This window comes from Pecten maximus, chromosome 7 (assembly GCF_902652985.1).
Source record: "Pecten maximus chromosome 7, xPecMax1.1, whole genome shotgun sequence".
Taxonomy (NCBI): Eukaryota; Metazoa; Mollusca; class Bivalvia; order Pectinida; family Pectinidae; genus Pecten; species Pecten maximus.
This window is the reverse complement of record NC_047021.1, coordinates 12,937,313-12,956,481: the sequence shown is the minus strand read 5'-3', so window position 1 is coordinate 12,956,481 and position 19,169 is coordinate 12,937,313. Positions and strand designations below refer to the sequence as shown.

At 39.1% G+C, this 19,169-nt stretch overlaps 1 protein-coding gene across 1 annotated transcript; it reads right to left on the bottom strand.

Annotated features, from left to right (window-relative positions):
* Positions 1–1,947: 1,947 nt before the first annotated feature.
* On the bottom strand, positions 1,948–4,764 carry LOC117331814 (mucin-2-like). Its single transcript, XM_033890713.1, has 2 exons — positions 2,401–4,764; positions 1,948–2,064 (listed from the first exon to the last, which is right to left on the bottom strand). The coding sequence occupies exons 1-2, from the start codon at positions 4,033–4,035 to the stop codon at positions 2,056–2,058; spliced, it is 1,644 nt and encodes a 547-aa protein (XP_033746604.1). The 5' UTR covers positions 4,036–4,764; the 3' UTR covers positions 1,948–2,055.
* Positions 4,765–19,169: the final 14,405 nt, after the last annotated feature.

Sequence of the window (19,169 nt, the reverse complement as noted above, 5' to 3'; positions counted from 1 at the left end):
TTATACATTATTGTGTGTGAATTATACCTCATTGTGTGTGAATTATACATTATTGTGTGTGAATTATATAGTATTGTGTGTGAATTATACATTATTGTGTGTCAATTATACATCATTGTGTGTGAATTATACATCATTGTGTGTGAATTATACATCATTGTGTGTGAATTATACCTCATTGTGTGTGAATTATACATCATTGTGTGTGAATTATATAGTATTTTATGTGAATTATACCTCATTGTGTGTGAATTATACATCATTGTGTGTGAATTATATAGTATTGTGTGTGAATTATACATCATTGCGTGTCAATTATACATCATTGTGTGTGAATTGTGAATTATACATTATTGTGTGTGCATTATACATCATTGTGTGTGAATTATACATCATTGTGTGTGAATTGTGAATTATACATTATTTTGTGTGCATTAAACATCATTGTATGTGAATTATACATTATTGTGTGTGATTCCACAATATAGGTAACTAGGCCCTGGTTTTATTAACGTTCCGTAACTTTGGAAATCTTCACAGAATTAAAGGAAAAATCTTAGTTATGAGTCTTTAATGCTTTGCCATGGATAGTTTTAAGTAAAGGAATTTCTTTAAGTGAAGGAACGTTGATAAAACTGGTCCCTGACAACAATCATATACGTTTGTTACGTATATACTAGTAATTGTGGTAATAAATGCAGCCATATGATTCAAGATGTCAGTGGCAGAGAATAGCAATGGCATATACGTCAAATTATATAGCCATTTGACATTTATATATCTGATAGATCTGATCGTCCGAATTTATGAATGAATGTGCCTCAACAGTGTGCATATAAATGTAACCCACGGAGGTCATTTACTAATATTAAGTGAAATTCACGTGAAGATTTATTTCAAGATATATCACTACTCAGGTAACCGTTTCGATATGTAGCATCCACAAGGAATGAAAGAGATCGTCTTATTATTGCCAACTATATTTTTTCGAGGTCGCACCCTGCATCCATATTTTGACAATTCTTCCGACTTATTTTTGATATTTTTTTCGGTCGCCTCCTAGGTATCATTATCCTACGCCCTAAGCATTCATGACGAGTCGTAGAAACAGATGTATGATGTCGCTAACATCACTGACGAGTCCTAGAAACAGATGTATGATGTCCCTAACATCACTGACGAGTCGTAGAAACAGATGTATGATGTCGCTAACGTCACTGACGAGTCTTGAAACAGATGTATGATGTCCCTAACATCACTGACGAGTCCTAGAAACAGATGTATGATGTCGCTAACATCACTGACGAGTCGTAGAAACAGATGTATGATGTCCCTAACATCACTGACGAGTCGTAGAAACAGATGTATGATGTCGCTAACATCACTGACGAGTCCTAGAAACAGCTGTATGGTGTCCCTAACATCACTGAGTTCAAAAAACCAGTTGTATGATGTCCCTAACACCACTCTGACGAGTTCTAGAAACAGATGTATGATGTCCCTAACGTCACTGACGAGTCTTGAAACAGCTGTATGATGTCCCTTAGCATCACTGACGAGTCCAAGAAACAGCTGTATGATGTCCCTTAGCATCACTGACGAGTCCAAGAAACAGCTGTATGATGTCCCTAATATGACTGACGAGTCCAAAAAAAACTGCTGTATGATGTACCTAACATGACTAACGAGTCCAAAAAAAAGTAGCTGTATGATGTCCCTAACACCACTCTGACGAGTTCTAGAAACAGATGTATGATGTTCCTAACATGACTGACGAGTCGTCGTAGAAACAGCTGTAACCGTAGTTTTCGTAAATTATCTTTGTTCAAAATTAAACTACTCAAATGATATTATCTTTGTATATTTTTTTCGGTCGCAAATAATTTAAACATACATATTTCAGTACATTTCTTTCTTCAAATATTCATAAATAATAAAACTCAATAGTAAAAGTAAATACGTCGTTGTATTACCAAATGCAAAATATACAATGTATAACAAATGTAAGTAACATGGTCAAAACACTTTGATCAGTGGTTCTGGAGAAGGACATCTTTAGAGGGACTGAAAAATAGAAATATATGTATATAAATAACAAAACTAAAAAAAAGTGTATATTGTAAAACTTTACGGAGGCTAAATATGAAGCTTTAGTTGATATCCATGACACTGTTTATTGTCTAATAAAAATTCTTATTTAAAAGACAACGTGGAATAGCACTATATATTAAAGTTGACACATTATGTCTCTCCCCTCTATTAAACCACATCCCTTCAATTATGATGCCAACAATGTGTAGAATAAGATGATATTACCGACATTTGGACTCTTACTAATCGCGATATTTGATGTATCCTATCCTCCAAGGTTGACACTAATAATATGAAATGTATGCTTACCTGAAAACCTCTCACCATGGGACTCAGAAATTCATTGATTGACGCCATTAGGGAAGGTGATTCGACTGGCGGTATATTGGCCTGAAACATGCCACCTCCCGGTATTCCTCCAACTGCCGTGGCTACTTCCCCTGCTCCTACTTGTGATCCTCCTCCAATGTTAGGTACGAAACCTCCTAATTGTGATCCTCCTCCAATGTTAGGTACGAAACCTCCTGCTTGCTGAATTAAAGGTGGCGGCGACATACGACCACCAATAATGTTTGTCGTCGCTTGAGGCATTGGGGCTGCGAAAATTGGGACCACTGTTGGCATTTGTGCAAATGAAACCGGAATTGATGTAGGAGCAGACATAGGTGTATAACCAAGGTTAAACGGAGTCACACTGATTTGGGATTGGGATCTCATTAGCGGAAGTGGCTGAAATGATGTCACTTGCGCGGGAGGTGGGGGTGATTGCATTCGTATGGACGCTGGGTTAGCTGGGCGGTTAGGTAGGGCATTATTATTGAGAATGATTGTTGAGGGTTTGGGATTTACTGTCGGAAGTGAAGAGAAAAACTGAGTAGGTGCACTGGAGAACGTATTTGACGGGACAGAAGAACCTACCGATGTTGAAATGAACGGTGGGAATGACACAGAAGCTGGCGAAGGAAGTGAAACTGAGGGCAGAGTTCTTGCAAATGTAGCAGGGGGAGACGAAAAGGTCACACGAATTGGTTGCCCAATAGTTACTGTCTGGGCCCTGGACAGAACTTCGCGCGTATTTGCTGATGGTGGGGGAAACGGAACTGAAGAAAATCCAGACCGAACAAAAGGAGTTATGGGGAATGTTGGCTCAGTTGGAGAATAAAATGATGTTTGAAAATTTGAAGGAGGCAATGGTGAATTCCTTGTTGGAGAGAACCTAGGTGTAAACGATTGGCTGGAGATAGGTTTCACAAATGGTAACGTCATTCCTGGTCTGCTTTGAAAAGCCTTGAAAGTAGAAGACGTACGTGTAGGCGGGCCTACCACGGTTGCACGACTTGTTGGTCTCGGAATCATATTCATATTTCGTTGCATGTTGTTTCTCATAGTAAGCGGCGAAAACATTACTCTACCAGATATTTGTGAAGGATTTGGTTTTGCAACAGTTGCTAAGAAACCGTTGTTACCTAACTGTCCACCAGACAGTGACGCCTGCTGGTTAAGGTTTGTATTAAGGATGGCGTTGCTTGGTATTCCAGTGCCGATATTACCCCGCGTAGTAGTCATTATTGTAGGCACACTGTTAGTTTCGCGAAGCGAGTAGGTACCCTGCGAAATCGGAACCATCGTGTTAAATGCGCTAAGCGGTATAGACGATCCGTCGTCCGTACCAGATTTACTTGCTTCACTGGACGCAGGGAAATTCATAGCATTGTCGGTGATTGATCCTGCGGTCTCACTTTTAGAAGTTGCATCTTCCGAATTAGTGTTATCGGCAGTTGTAGGGGGTGCCACTTGTTGGTCGGTATCAAACACACCACCAGCATCTGTTCCTGGGCTCTGTGGAGTTTTCTCTACAGTTGGTAAAGCATTCACCATCGAAATAATGTAGTGTAAACATCCTATCATCCATAGCGCCTTAATATTTCTCGTCTTTAATTGCATGGTTATTTCCTAAAACAGGACGAGACAAAGTCAATTAGTTAAAATACACCGGGCCATATTGAAAGGACAAAACTGAAAAATCGAATTAAAATGAAAGGAAAATAAGAAAAGTCGAGAGAGGCAACCATTATTCAAACAAAACAATTTATATTCGAAATCAAAGCGAGATTCATTTGATTGTATCTCCTGATATCCTAATCTTATTGCGTACGTGTTATAGTCATTCTTACTGAAATACATGGGTCTTTTACACCAACCTGTACCCAATTATCTTATTATATTTCCTGTCTTCATCGAGTTTACCTTTTATAATTCCTAGACGTATACGTACCTACATACATTATACCAAAGGATATCATTTCCTGTATTTTGTTCTATTTAACACACTGTATTGTGTATACAACATTGATTAGCACCAAGATAAATCTAGCGAATATTCATAATTCTTTGAAAAGAAAACAACTATAGCACATGTGTTCCGATCGAACTTTATATTTAGCTATATAATTTGACAGTAATCATGAACCATGATGTGACATCAAATTCGGGAGTATTTCAAATGAGTTACGATTGGCGTTGATCACAAGACTTTTAGTTATAGGAAGCACTTTCTTTCCATCATTGGCAAAAAATTATTAACTGCATTATTTGAATCCATGTAACCACCTAGCAAGTTATAACCGGATAATGTTGTTTTAACCGTTATAGGCATTATAAGGCATCTTCATTGCTGATGTCATCTTCTGCCGCAAAGCATTAACTGTAAAAATATTATCTGTAAGAATATTAACTAAAATATTAGCTGTAAAATATATTTTGTAAGAATTACTGTTGAAATATTAACTCTTAAAGTATCAACTGTTAAAGTATCAACGGTAAAGTGTTAACTGTAAATAGATTAAATGTAAAAATATATACTTAAAAATTAACTGTAGAAATGTTAGCTGCAAAAATATTACTAAAACCACTAACTAATATATTACCTGTAAAAATACTAACCACGCACCGTATATAATATGCTTTAGATCACAAATGTGATGTTTGTTAAAATCGGTCATAAAATAACTTCTTACAATCCTTAAAAAACGATTAAAGAAAATAACAGTTGAGTTCAGTAAAATCGTTCCAGCAGTACCCTACCTTGACATTAGACTCTCGGTTGTATGACAGCCAATCGTTCCAGCAGTACCATACCTTGACATTAGACTCTCGGTTGTATGACAACCAATCGTTCCAGCAGTACCATACCTTGACATTAGACACTCGGTTGTATGACAGCCAATCATTCCAGCAGTACCCTACCTTGACATTAGACACTCGGTTGTATGACAACCAATCGTTCCAGCAGTACCATACCTTGACATTAGACACTCGGTTGTATGACAGCCAATCGTTCCAGCAGTACCCTACCTTGACATTAGACACTCGGTTGTATGACAGCCAATCATTCCAGCAGTACCCTACCTTGACATTAGACACTCGTTTGTATGACAGCCAATCATTCCAGCAGTACCTACCTTGACATTAGACACTCGGTTGTATGACAGCCAATCATTCCAGCAGTACCCTACCTTGACATTAGACACTCGGTTGAATGACAGCCAATCATTCCAGCAGTACCTACCTTGACATTAGACACTCGGTTGTATGACAGCCAATCATTCCAGCAGTACCCTACCTTGACATTAGACACTCGGTTGTATGACAGCCAATCATTCCAGCAGTACCTACCTTGACATTAGACACTCGGTTGTATGACAGCCAATCATTCCAGCAGTACCTACCTTGACATTAGACACTCGGTTGTATGACAGCCAATCATTCCAGCAGTACCCTACCTTGACATTAGACACTCGGTTGAATGACAGCCAATCATTCCAGCAGTACCATACCTTGACGTTAGACACTCGGTTGTATGACAGCCAACCATTCCAGCAGTACCATACCTTGACATTAGACACTCGGCTATAGCTTAGCCAATCGTTCCAGCATACTCCATACCTTGACATTAGACACTCGGTTGTATGACAGCCAATCATTCCAGCTGTACCCTACCTTGACATTAGACACTCGGTTGTATGACAGTCAATCATTCCAGCAGTACCATACCTTGACATTAGACACTCGGTTGTATGACAGCCAATCATTCCAGCAGTACCCTACCTTGACATTAGACACTCGGTTGTATGACAGCCAATCATTCCAGCAGTACCCTACCTTGACATTAGATTCTCGGTTGTATGACAGCCAATCATTCCAGCAGTACCCTACCTAGACACTAGACACTCGGTTGTATGGCAGTCAATTACTCCCATCGCGTGTTATCTGTTTGATATGACACGGAAAAAACTAATCGAGTTTTGTTTTGCGTCAATTCTTGGATATATTTTTTAATGATAGAAATACAGCCTGATAATAATATAACGGATACCAGAGAGACTATAGTTTCTTACCTGTCTGTACAGCGGCCAGCCGGAGTTGCAGGGAGCAGACCTGTGGTGTCTATATATATCCACCCAAACAATGAGACGTGAACGACTCATACATCCGATTCGATCACCGCATTTGCCCGTCTGGTGAATCAAACAATAAATTGTATTATAATTGAAATGGAACATTTGACCTTTGCCAAGGATGAATGGTACGCCTCACTAGCGATTAGATACATACTTCATCAACCTTGCGTGCTTTACTTTTAAGTAGCAGCTGTTAACAACGTTTTGCCGTTTTTTTCTTGCATATGATATATAGACCAGGCGACTGACCTTTCGTGACACAACTTACAGCGATTTACTAACATGACCACTACTTTCCAATTGATTAAACACTTGGTATTGTTTATCACCTGGTCTGGACCTGAAAACATCTCCCCTCCTTATTTTTCGTTATGAAATCATAAAACAATGATACTATGTTTTAATAGTAATTAAGGAAATTGCTATTGTCTGACACTTGTTTTAGATGTAGTTTGTTGGTAACGATTTGTTTGGATGAAGAGAGATTGGATAATAATCAACCCTGTATCATTTTTACCTTTTTTTACGTGTCAGATAGATGTATATCGCTTAAAAATGCTAAACAGAAGTAAGTTAGGAATGTAGGGTGAAATCTAACCTCGAAGATTTATGTAAGTGCAGATGAACATTAACAGTTTACTTCAAGTGTGGATGATAAACTCGTCTAAAAATTTAAAGCTTCACAATGTTAAGTTTTTACGACGGATTATAAACAACAGACACACACCACAGACAGAGAATTCGATACAGTAGAGTCAAACATGAATTTAATTGAATCATGCTGCTGTTTTGCTGTTCGAGGAATTGACATTGATGCTATGTGTCGATGCTTTGAACAAACTCATAACAGATCGTAAGAAAAAGTCAACATCTAGATGGGGAGGTGAAATAGTGCATAATTTTCAAAATTGGATTTAACATCAGATAATATCTTCATAAAATCGAGACATTAATTCTAATCTGAAATCAGTAAAACAGGGCAAAATAAGTAGAAAGAGTACAGAAATGCCTGGAGATCATTCGGAATGTATAAAGGGAAATAAGACTTGGGACCTATAACTAGAAGTCCCTCAAGACTTAAGGTGACCGTAATGTGATCTTAGTGCGCTAAAGTGTAACTAAAAGTCGCCCTAAGACTGAAGGTTACCGTAATGTGATCTTAGTGCGCTAAAGTGTAACTAAAAGTCGCCCTAAGACTGAAGGTTACCGTAATGTGATCTTAGTGTGCTAAAGTGTAACTAAAAGTCGCCCTAAGACTGAAGGTTACCGTAATGTGATCTTAGTGCGCTAAAGTGTAACTAAAAGTCGCCCTAAGACTGAAGGTTACCGTAATGTGATCTTAGTGCGCTAAAGTGTAACTAAAAGTCGCCCTAAGACTGAAGGTTACCGTAATGTGATCTTAGTGCGCTAAGGTGTAACTAAAAGTCGCCCTAAGACTGAAGGTTACCGTAATGTGATCTTAGTGCGCTAATGTGTAACTAAAAGTCGCCCTAAGACTGAAGGTGACCGTAATGTGATCTTAGTGTGCTAAGGTAACTAAAAGTCGCCCTAAGACTGAAGGTGACCGTAATGTGATCTTAGTGTGCTAAGGTGACTAAAAGTCGCCCTAAGACTGAAGGTTACCGTAATGTGATCTTAGTGTGCTAAAGTGTAACTAAAAGTCGCCCTAAGACTGAAGGTTACCGTAATGTGATCTTAGTGTGCTAAAGTGTAACTAAAAGTCGCCCTAAGACTGAAGGTGACCGTAATGTGATCTTAGTGTGCTAAAGTGTAACTAAAAGTCGCCCTAAGACTGAAGGTGACCGTAATGCTATCTTAGTGCGCTAAAGTGTAACTAAAAGTCGCCCTAAGACTGAAGGTGACCGTAATGTGATCTTAGTGTGCTAAAGTGTAACTAAAAGTCGCCCTAAGACTGAAGGTGACCGTAATGTGATCTTAGTGTGCTAAAGTGTAACTAAAAGTCGCCCTAAGACTGAAGGTTACCGTAATGTGATGTTAGTACGCTAAAGTGTAACTAAAAGTCGCCCTAAGACTGAAGGTGACCGTTATGTTATCTTAGTGTGCTAAAGTGTAACTAAAAGTCGCCCTAAGACTGAAGGTTACCGTAATGTGATCTTAGTGTGCTAAAGTGTAACTAAAAGTCGCCCTAAGACTGAAGGTGACCGTAATGTGATCTTAGTGTGCTAAAGTGTAACTAAAAGTCGCCCTAAGACTGAAGGTTACCGTAATGTTATCTTAGTGTGCTAAGGTAACTAAAAGTCGCCCTAAGACTGAAGGTTACCGTAATGTGATCTTAGTGTGCTAAGGTGTAACTAAAAGTCGCCCTAAGACTGAAGGTTACCGTAATGTGATCTTAGTGCGCTAAAGTGTAACTAAAAGTCGCCCTAAGATTGAAGGTTACCGTAATGTGATCTTAGTGCGCTAAAGTGTAACTAAAAGTCGCCCTAAGACTGAAGGTTACCGTAATGTGATCTTAGTGCGCGAAGGTGTAACTAAAAGTCGCCCTAAGACTGAAGGTTACCGTAATGTGATCTTAGTGCGCTAAGGTGTAACTAAAAGTCGCCCTAAGACTGAAGGCTACCGTAATGTGATCTTAATGCGCTAAGGTGTAACTAAACGTCGCCCTAAGATTGAAGGTGACCGTAATGTGATCTTAGTGTGCTAAGGTGTAACTAAAAGTCGCCCTAAGACTGAAGGTTACCGTAATGTGATCTTAGTGCGCTAAGGTGTAACTAAAAGTCGCCCTAAGACTGAAGGTGACCGTAATGTGATCTTAGTGCGCTAAGGTGTAACTAAAAGTCGCCCTAAGACTGAAGGTTACCGTAATGTGATCTTAGTGTGCTAAGGTGTAACTAAAAGTCGCCTTAAGACTGAAGGTTACCGTAATGTGATCTTAGTGTGCTAAGGTAACTAAAAGTCGCCCTAAGACTGAAGGTGACCGTAATGTGATCTTAGTGTGCTAAGGTAACTAAAAGTCGCCCTAAGACTGAAGGTGACCGTAATGTGATCTTAGTGCGCTAAGGTGTAACTAAAAGTCGCCCTAAGACTGAATGTGACCGTAATGTAATCTTAGTGTGCTAAGGTAACTAAAAGTCGCCCTAAGACTGAAGGTGACCGTAATGTGATCTTAGTGTGTTAAGGTATAACTAAAAGTCGCCCTAAGACTGAATGTGACCGTAATGTGAACTTAGTGTGCTAAGGTGCAACTAAAAGTCGCCCTAAGACTGAAGGTGACCGTAATGTGATCTTAGTGTGCTAAAGTGTAACTAAAAGTCGCCCTAAGACTGAAGGTGACCGTAATGTGATCTTAGTGTGCTAAAGTGTAACTAAAAGTCGCCCTAAGACTGAAGGTGACCGTAATGTTATCTTAGTGTGCTAAAGTGTAACTAAAAGTCGCCCTAAGACTGAAGGTGACCGTAATGTGATCTTAGTGTGCTAAAGTGTAACTAAAAGTCGCCCTAAGACTGAAGGTTACCGTAATGTGATCTTAGTGTGCTAAAGTGTAACTAAAAGTCGCCCTAAGACTGAAGGTGACCGTAATGTGATCTTAGTGTGCTAAAGTGTAACTAAAAGTCGCCCTAAGACTGAAGGTTACCGTAATGTTATCTTAGTGTGCTAAGGTGTAACTAAAAGTCGCCCTAAGACTGAAGGTGACCGTAATGTGATCTTAGTGCGCTAAGGTGTAACTAAAAGTCGCCCTAAGACTGAAGGTTACCGTAATGTGATCTTAGTGTGCTAAGGTGTAACTAAAAGTCGCCCTAAGACTGAAGGTTACCGTAATGTGATCTTAGTGCGCTAAAGTGTAACTAAAAGTCGCCCTAAGACTGAAAGTTACCGTAATGTGATCTTAGTGTGCTAAAGTGTAACTAAAAGTCGCCCTAAGACTGAAGGTGACCGTAATGTGATCTTAGTGTGCTAAAGTGTTACTAAAAGTCGCCCTAAGACTGAAGGTTACCGTAATGTTATCTTAGTGTGCTAAGGTAACTAAAAGTCGCTCTAAGACTGAAGGTTACCGTAATGTGATCTTAGTGCGCGAAGGTGTAACTAAAAGTCGCCCTAAGACTGAAGGTTACCGTAATGTGATCTTAGTGCGCTAAAGTGTAACTAAAAGTCGCCCTAAGACTGAAGGTTACCGTAATGTGATCTTAGTGCGCTAAGGTGTAACTAAAAGTCGCCCTAAGATTGAAGGTGACCGTAATGTGATCTTAGTGTGCTAAGGTGTAACTAAAAGTCGCCCTAAGACTGAAGGTGACCGTAATGTGATCTTAGTGTGTTAAGGTAACTAAAAGTCGCCCTAAGACTGAAGGTGACCGTAATGTGATCTTAGTGCGCTAAGGTGTAACTAAAAGTCGCCTTAAGACTGAAGGTGACCGTAACGTGATCTTAGTGTGCTAAAGTGTAACTAAAAGTCGCCCTAAGACTGAAGGTTACCGTAATGTGATCTTAGTGCGCTAAAGTGTAACTAAAAGTCGCCCTAAGACTGAATGTGACCGTAATGTGATCTTAGTGTGCTAAGGTGTAACTGAAAGTCGCCCTAAGACTGAATGTGACCGTAATGTGATCTTAGTGTGCTAAAGTGTAACTAAAAGTCGCCCTAAGACTGAAGGTTACCGTAATGTGATCTTAGTGTGCTAAAGTGTAACTAAAAGTCGCCCTAAGACTGAAGGTTACCGTAATGTGATCTTAGTGTGCTAAGGTGTAACTAAAGGTCGCCTTAAGACTGAAGGTGACCGTAATGTGATCTTAGTGTGCTAAAGTGTAACTAAAAGTCGCCCTAAGACTGAAGGTTACCGTAATGTGATCTTAGTGTGCTAAGGTGTAACTAAAAGTCGCCCTAAGACTGAAGGTTACCGTAATGTGATCTTAGTGTGTTAAGGTAACTAAAAGTCGCCCTAAGACTGAAGGTGACCGTAATGTGATCTTAGTGTGCTAAAGTAACTAAAAGTCGCCCTAAGACTGAAGGTGACCGTAATGTGATCTTAGTGTGCTAAAGTAACTAAATGTCGCCCTAAGACTGAAGGTGACCGTAATGTGATCTTAGTGTGCTAAGGTGTAACTAAAAGTCGCCCTAAGACTGAAGGTTACCGTAATGTGATCTTAGTGTGCTAAAGTGTAACTAAAAGTCGCCCTAAGACTGAAGGTGACCGTAATGTGATCTTAGTGTGCTAAAGTGTAACTAAAAGTCGCCCTAAGACTGAAGGTTACCGTAATGTGATCTTAGTGCGCTAAGGTGTAACTAAAAGTCGCCCTAAGACTGAAGGTGACCGTAATGTGATCTTAGTGTGCTAAAGTGTAACTAAAAGTCGTCCTAAGACTGAAGGTTACCGTAATGTTATCTTAGTGTGCTAAAGTGTAACTAAAAGTCGCCCTAAGACTGAAGGTGACCGTAATGTGATCTTAGTGTGCTAAGGTAACTAAAAGTCGCCCTAAGACTGAAGGTGACCGTAATGTGATCTTAGTGTGTTAAGGTAACTAACAGTCGCCCTAAGACTGAAGGTGACCGTAATGTTATCTTAGTGTGCTAAGGTAACTAAAAGTCGCCCTAAGACTGAAGGTGACCGTAATGTGATCTTAGTGTGCTAATGTGTAACTAAAAGTCGCCCTAAGACTGAAGGTGACCGTAATGTTATCTTAGTGTGCTAAATTGTAACTAAAAGTCGCCCTAAGACTGAAGGTTACCGTAATGTGATCTTAGTGTGCTAAAGTGTAACTAAAAGTCGCCCTAAGACTGAAGGTGACCGTAATGTGAACTTAGTGTGCTAAGGTAACTAAAAGTCGCCCTAAGACTGAAGGTGACCGTAATGTGATCTTAGTGTGCTAAGGTGTAACTAAAAGTCGCCCTAAGACTGAAGGTGTCCGTAATGTGATCTTAGTGCGCTAAGGTGTAACTAAAAGTCGCCCTAAGACTGAAGGTTACCGTAATGTGATCTTAGTGTGTTAAGGTAACTAAAAGTCGCCCTAAGACTGAAGGTGACCGTAATGTGATCTTAGTGTGCTAAAGTAACTAAAAGTCGCCCTAAGACTGAAGGTGACCGTAATGTGATCTTAGTGTGCTAAGGTGTAACTAAAAGTCGCCCTAAGACTGAAGGTTACCGTAATGTGATCTTAGTGTGCTAAAGTGTAACTAAAAGTCGCCCTAAGACTGAAGGTGACCGTAATGTGATCTTAGTGTGCTAAAGTGTAACTAAAAGTCGCCCTAAGACTGAAGGTTACCGTAATGTGATCTTAGTGCGCTAAGGTGTAACTAAAAGTCGCCCTAAGACTGAAGGTGACCGTAATGTGATCTTAGTGTGCTAAAGTGTAACTAAAAGTCGTCCTAAGACTGAAAGTTACCGTAATGTTATCTTAGTGTGCTAAAGTGTAACTAAAAGTCGCCCTAAGACTGAAGGTGACCGTAATGTGATCTTAGTGTGCTAAGGTAACTAAAAGTCGCCCTAAGACTGAAGGTGACCGTAATGTGATCTTAGTGTGTTAAGGTAACTAACAGTCGCCCTAAGACTGAAGGTGACCGTAATGTTATCTTAGTGTGCTAAGGTAACTAAAAGTCGCCCTAAGACTGAAGGTGACCGTAATGTGATCTTAGTGTGCTAATGTGTAACTAAAAGTCGCCCTAAGACTGAAGGTTACCGTAATGTGATCTTAGTGCGCTAAGGTGTAACTAAAAGTCGCCCTAAGACTGAAGGTGACCGTAATGTGATCTTAGTGTGCTAAAGTGTAACTAAAAGTCGTCCTAAGACTGAAGGTTACCGTAATGTTATCTTAGTGTGCTAAAGTGTAACTAAAAGTCGCCCTAAGACTGAAGGTGACCGTAATGTGATCTTAGTGTGCTAAGGTAACTAAAAGTCGCCCTAAGACTGAAGGTGACCGTAATGTGATCTTAGTGTGTTAAGGTAACTAACAGTCGCCCTAAGACTGAAGGTGACCGTAATGTTATCTTAGTGTGCTAAGGTAACTAAAAGTCGCCCTAAGACTGAAGGTGACCGTAATGTGATCTTAGTGTGCTAATGTGTAACTAAAAGTCGCCCTAAGACTGAAGGTGACCGTAATGTTATCTTAGTGTGCTAAATTGTAACTAAAAGTCGCCCTAAGACTGAAGGTTACCGTAATGTGATCTTAGTGTGCTAAAGTGTAACTAAAAGTCGCCCTAAGACTGAAGGTGACCGTAATGTGAACTTAGTGTGCTAAGGTAACTAAAAGTCGCCCTAAGACTGAAGGTGACCGTAATGTGATCTTAGTGTGCTAAGGTGTAACTAAAAGTCGCCCTAAGACTGAAGGTGTCCGTAATGTGATCTTAGTGCGCTAAGGTGTAACTAAAAGTCGCCCTAAGACTGAAGGTTACCGTAATGTGATCTTAGTGTGCTAAGGTAACTAAAAGTCGCCCTAAGACTGAAGGTGACCGTAATGTTATCTTAGTGTGCTAAGGTGTAACTAAAAGTCGCCCTAAGACTGAAGGTGACCGTAATGTGATCTTAGTGCGCTAAAGTGTAACTAAAAGTCGCCCTAAGACTGAAGGTGACCGTAATGCTATCTTAGTGCGCTAAGGTGTAACTAAAAGGCGCCCTAAGACTGAAGGTGACCGTAATATGATCTTAGTGTGTTAAGGTAACTAACAGTCGCCCTAAGACTGAAGGTTACCGTAATGTGATCTTAGTGTGCTAAGGTTGTACTAAAAGTCGCCCTAAGACTGAAGGTGACCGTAATGTGATCTTAGTGCGCTAAAGTGTAACTAAAAGTCGCCCTAAGACTGAAGGTGACCGTAATGCTATCTTAGTGCGCTAAAGTGTAACTAAAAGTCGCCCTAAGACTGAAGGTGACCGTAATGTTATCTTAGTGCGCTCAGGTGTAACTAAAAGTCGCCCTAAGACTGAAGGTGACCGTAATGTGATCTAAGTGTGCTAAGGTAACTAAAAGTCGCCCTAAGACTGAAGGTGACCGTAATGTTATCTTAGTGCGCTAATGTGTAACTAAAAGTCGCCCTAAGACTGAAGGTGACCGTAATGTGATCTTAGTGTGCTAAAGTGTAACTAAAAGTCGCCCTAAGACTGAAGGTTACCGTAATGTGATCTTAGTGCGCTAAAGTGTAACTAAAAGTCGCCCTAAGACTGAATGTGACCGTAATGTGATCTTAGTGCGCTAAGGTGTAACTAAAAGTCGCCTTAAGACTGAAGGTGACCGTAACGTGATCTTAGTGTGCTAAAGTGTAACTAAAAGTCGCCCTAAGACTGAAGGTTACCGTAATGTGATCTTAGTGCACTAAAGTGTAACTAAAAGTCGCCCTAAGACTGAATGTGACCGTAATGTGATCTTAGTGTGCTAAGGTGTAACTAAAAGTCGCCCTAAGACTGAATGTGACCGTAATGTGATCTTAGTGTGCTAAAGTGTAACTAAAAGTCGCCCTAAGACTGAAGGTTACCGTAATGTGATCTTAGTGTGCTAAAGTGTAACTAAAAGTCGCCCTAAGACTGAAGGTTACCGTAATGTGATCTTAGTGTGCTAAGGTGTAACTAAAAGTCGCCTTAAGACTGAAGGTGACCGTAATGTGATCTTAGTGTGCTAAAGTGTAACTAAAAGTCGCCCTAAGACTGAAGGTTACCGTAATGTGATCTTAGTGTGCTAAGGTGTAACTAAAAGTCGCCCTAAGACTGAAGGTTACCGTAATGTGATCTTAGTGTGTTAAGGTAACTAAAAGTCGCCCTAAGACTGAAGGTGACCGTAATGTGATCTTAGTGTGCTAAAGTAACTAAAAGTCGCCCTAAGACTGAAGGTGACCGTAATGTGATCTTAGTGTGCTAAAGTAACTAAAAGTCGCCCTAAGACTGAAGGTGACCGTAATGTGATCTTAGTGTGCTAAGATGTAACTAAAAGTCGCCCTGAGACTGAAGGTTACCGTAATGTTATCTTAGTGTGCTAAGGTAACTAAAAGTCGCCCTAAGACTGAAGGTTACCGTAATGTGATCTTAGTGTGTTAAGGTAACTAAAAGTCGCCCTAAGACTGAAGGTGACCGTAATGTGATCTTAGTGTGCTAAGGTAACTAAAAGTCGCCCTAAGACTGAAGATTACCGTAATGTTATCTTAGTGTGCTAAGGTTTAACTAAAAGTCGCCCTAAGACTGAAGGTTACCGTAATGTTATCTGAGTGTGCTAAGGTGTACAAAAAAAAATGTAACTAAAAGTCGCCCTAAGACTGAAGGTGACCGTAATGTGATCTTAGTGCGCTAAGGTAACTAAAAAGTCCCCTTAATCAACAGAGCACTTCTGACTTCCTATCAACAGTACTGAACACGTCTGACTTCATATCAACAGTACTGAACACGTCTGACTTCATATCAACAGTACTGAACACGTCTGACTTCATATCAACAGTACTGAACAGTTCTGACTTCATATCAACAGTACTGAACACGTCTGACTTCATATCAACAGTACTGAACAGTTCTGAATTCATATCAACAGTACTGAACACGTCTGACTTCATATCAACAGTACTGAACACGTCTGACTTCATATCAACAGTACTGAACAGTTCTGACTTCATATCAACAGTACTGAATACGTCTGACTTCATATCAACAGTACTGAACAGTTCTGACTTCATATCAACAGTACTGAATACGTCTGACTTCATATCAACAGTACTGAATACGTCTGACTTCATATCAACAGTACTGAACACGTCTGACTTAATATCAACAGTACTGAACACGTCTGACTTCATATCAACAGTACTGAATACGTCTGACTTCATATCAACAGTACTGAATACGTCTGACTTCCTATCAACAGTACTGAACACGTCCGACTTCATATCAACAGTACTGAACAGTTCTGACTTCATATCAACAGTACTGAACACGTCTGACTTCATATCAACAGTACTGAACACGTCTGACTTCATATCAACAGTACTGAACAGTTCTGACTTCATATCAACAGTACTGAACACGTCTGACTTCATATCAACAGTACTGAACAGTTCTGACTTCATATCAACAGTACTGAACACGTCTGACTTCATATCAACAGTACTGAACAGTTCTGACTTCATATCAACAGTACTGAACAGTTCTGACTTCATATCAACAGTACTGAATACGTCTGACTTCATATCAACAGTACTGAACACGTCTGACTTCATATCAACAGTACTGAACACGTCTGACTTCATATCAACAGTACTGAACAGTTCTGACTTCCTATCAACAGTACTGAACAGTTCTGACTTCATATCAACAGTACTGAATACGTCTGACTTCATATCAACAGTACGGAACAGTTCTGACTTCATATCAATAGTACTGAACACGTCTGACTTCATATCAACAGTACTGAACAGTTCTGACTTCATATCAACAGCACTGAACAGTTCTGACTTCATATCAACAGTACTGAATACGTCTGACTTCATATCAACAGTACTGAACAGTTCTGACTTCATATCAACAGTACTGAACAGTTCTGACTTCATATCAACAGTACTGAATACGTCTGACTTCATATCAACAGTACTGAACACGTCTGACTTCATATCAACAGTACTGAATACGTCTGACTTCATATCAACAGTACTGAACAGTTCTGACTTCATATCAACAGTACTGAACACGTCTGACTTCATATCAACAGTACTGAACAGTTCTGACTTCATATCAACAGTACTGAACACGTCTGACTTCATATCAACAGTACTGAACAGTTCTGACTTCATATCAACAGTACTGAACAGTTCTGACTTCATATCAACAGTACTGAATACGTCTGACTTCATATCAACAGTACTGAACACGTCTGACTTCATATCAACAGTACTGAATACGTCTGACTTCATATCAACAGTACTGAACAGTTCTGACTTCATATCAACAGTACTGAACACGTCTGACTTCATATCAACAGTACTGAACAGTTCTGACTTCATATCAACAGTACTGAACACGTCTGACTTCATATCAACAGCACTGAACACTTAGAACTGACTTCATATCAACAGTACTGAACAGTTCTGACTTCATATCAACAGTACTGAACACGTCTGACTTCTTATCAACAGTACTGAATACGTAGAACTGACTTCATATCGCACAAGAAAATTGCGATATTTAAAATGAGATCATGATTTCAATCATAAAACTTTCCCATGGTCGCCATCAACCGACATTTCTCGAAGCTTGTGTTAAGTACTTTTCGTTAAGAGTCGACATACGTCACAGAATAATCGTAACAATGGGAAGAAGTCTTTGAATATCAAAACAACTTGAACAATGTCATGAATGTTAATATCTCGGGAAATTAACACTAAGGAAATTGAAATCATCACGCAAAAGGACGTCGTCATGAACGTGTACATTTTTGTGTATATTCTAGAATATGTTCATTACAATAAATTACTATTGCAAACAATAGTTCATTGTACAATCTATGAAATAGGACATAACTTATGCACCTTAACAACTAACCAAGAAGGCCTGATTTCCAATCTTTGTAAAATACAATATTTAGACTGGAATTATATCTTCTGAAAATACTTTTTTTGAGAGTACAGTACAGTGTTAAGGTAGGGTTTTAAATCTGTTCAGAAGAACATCATGGACAATGCTTTTAACTATGAACTAGTGACGTTATATGATTTTCACCTGTTAACCAGTAAACTAATTAACCAGGATTTCACATCCGTTGACTTCTTGTTTGTTTCCGGAAACACTTGGTCATGTTTTCATTTCATATTAGATAACAACATTGCTACCAATTTCCTTGTAATGGTGATTGTACTGCTTGATTGACCTTCAAACGTCATGGAACGCAGTGACTTTAACGCGGAATAATTTTGTTTGTTTGTTTGTTTTTTGTAGTTTTAATTGTTTGGTGTTTTTGCATGATTTACTTCCGTCGGAAAAACACACAAGACATATCAATATCATCTGTCACTTTCTTAAACGTCTGAATGACTTTGTTATGGAAAACCTCATATGGCGTTTTCTTGAAAGGTGTAGGATTTTAGGTCCTTCTGTTCATAGTACATATCAATGCATCAACATATCAAGAATCTATTCAATCTTGTTTTAAACACATATTAATCTATCTGCATCTAGTACTGACAAATTGTTTTGTGTAAAATAAGTATTTAGGGAAGACGTCATATTAACTAAAACATTCAAATTAATTCAGACATGAAATTACAGCCATGTATTTCAGAATTTTTGCTATAGAAAAAAAAGGACGAACGAATGATATGTCTGTGTCAATGTTGGTCCGTCTATTTTAATACACATCCTCATCACAAAAGCTTCGACTCAAGATCTGTTAATATATCTAAAAGTAACGCAAAAATGTCGATCAGAAAATCGCAACAGCTTCAACACATAATGACGAGATAAAACTCATTTATCAATGTTATCTATAAAAATCATTTATTAATGTTACCTGTAAAAATCATTTATTATTGTTACCTGTAAAAACTCATTTATTTATGTAACCTATAAAAACTCATTTATCAATGTTACCTGTAAAAACTCATTTATCAATGTTACCTATAGAAACTCATTTATCAATGTTACCTATAGAAACTCATTTATCAATGTTACCTATAGAAACTCATTTATCAATGTTACCTATAGAAACTCA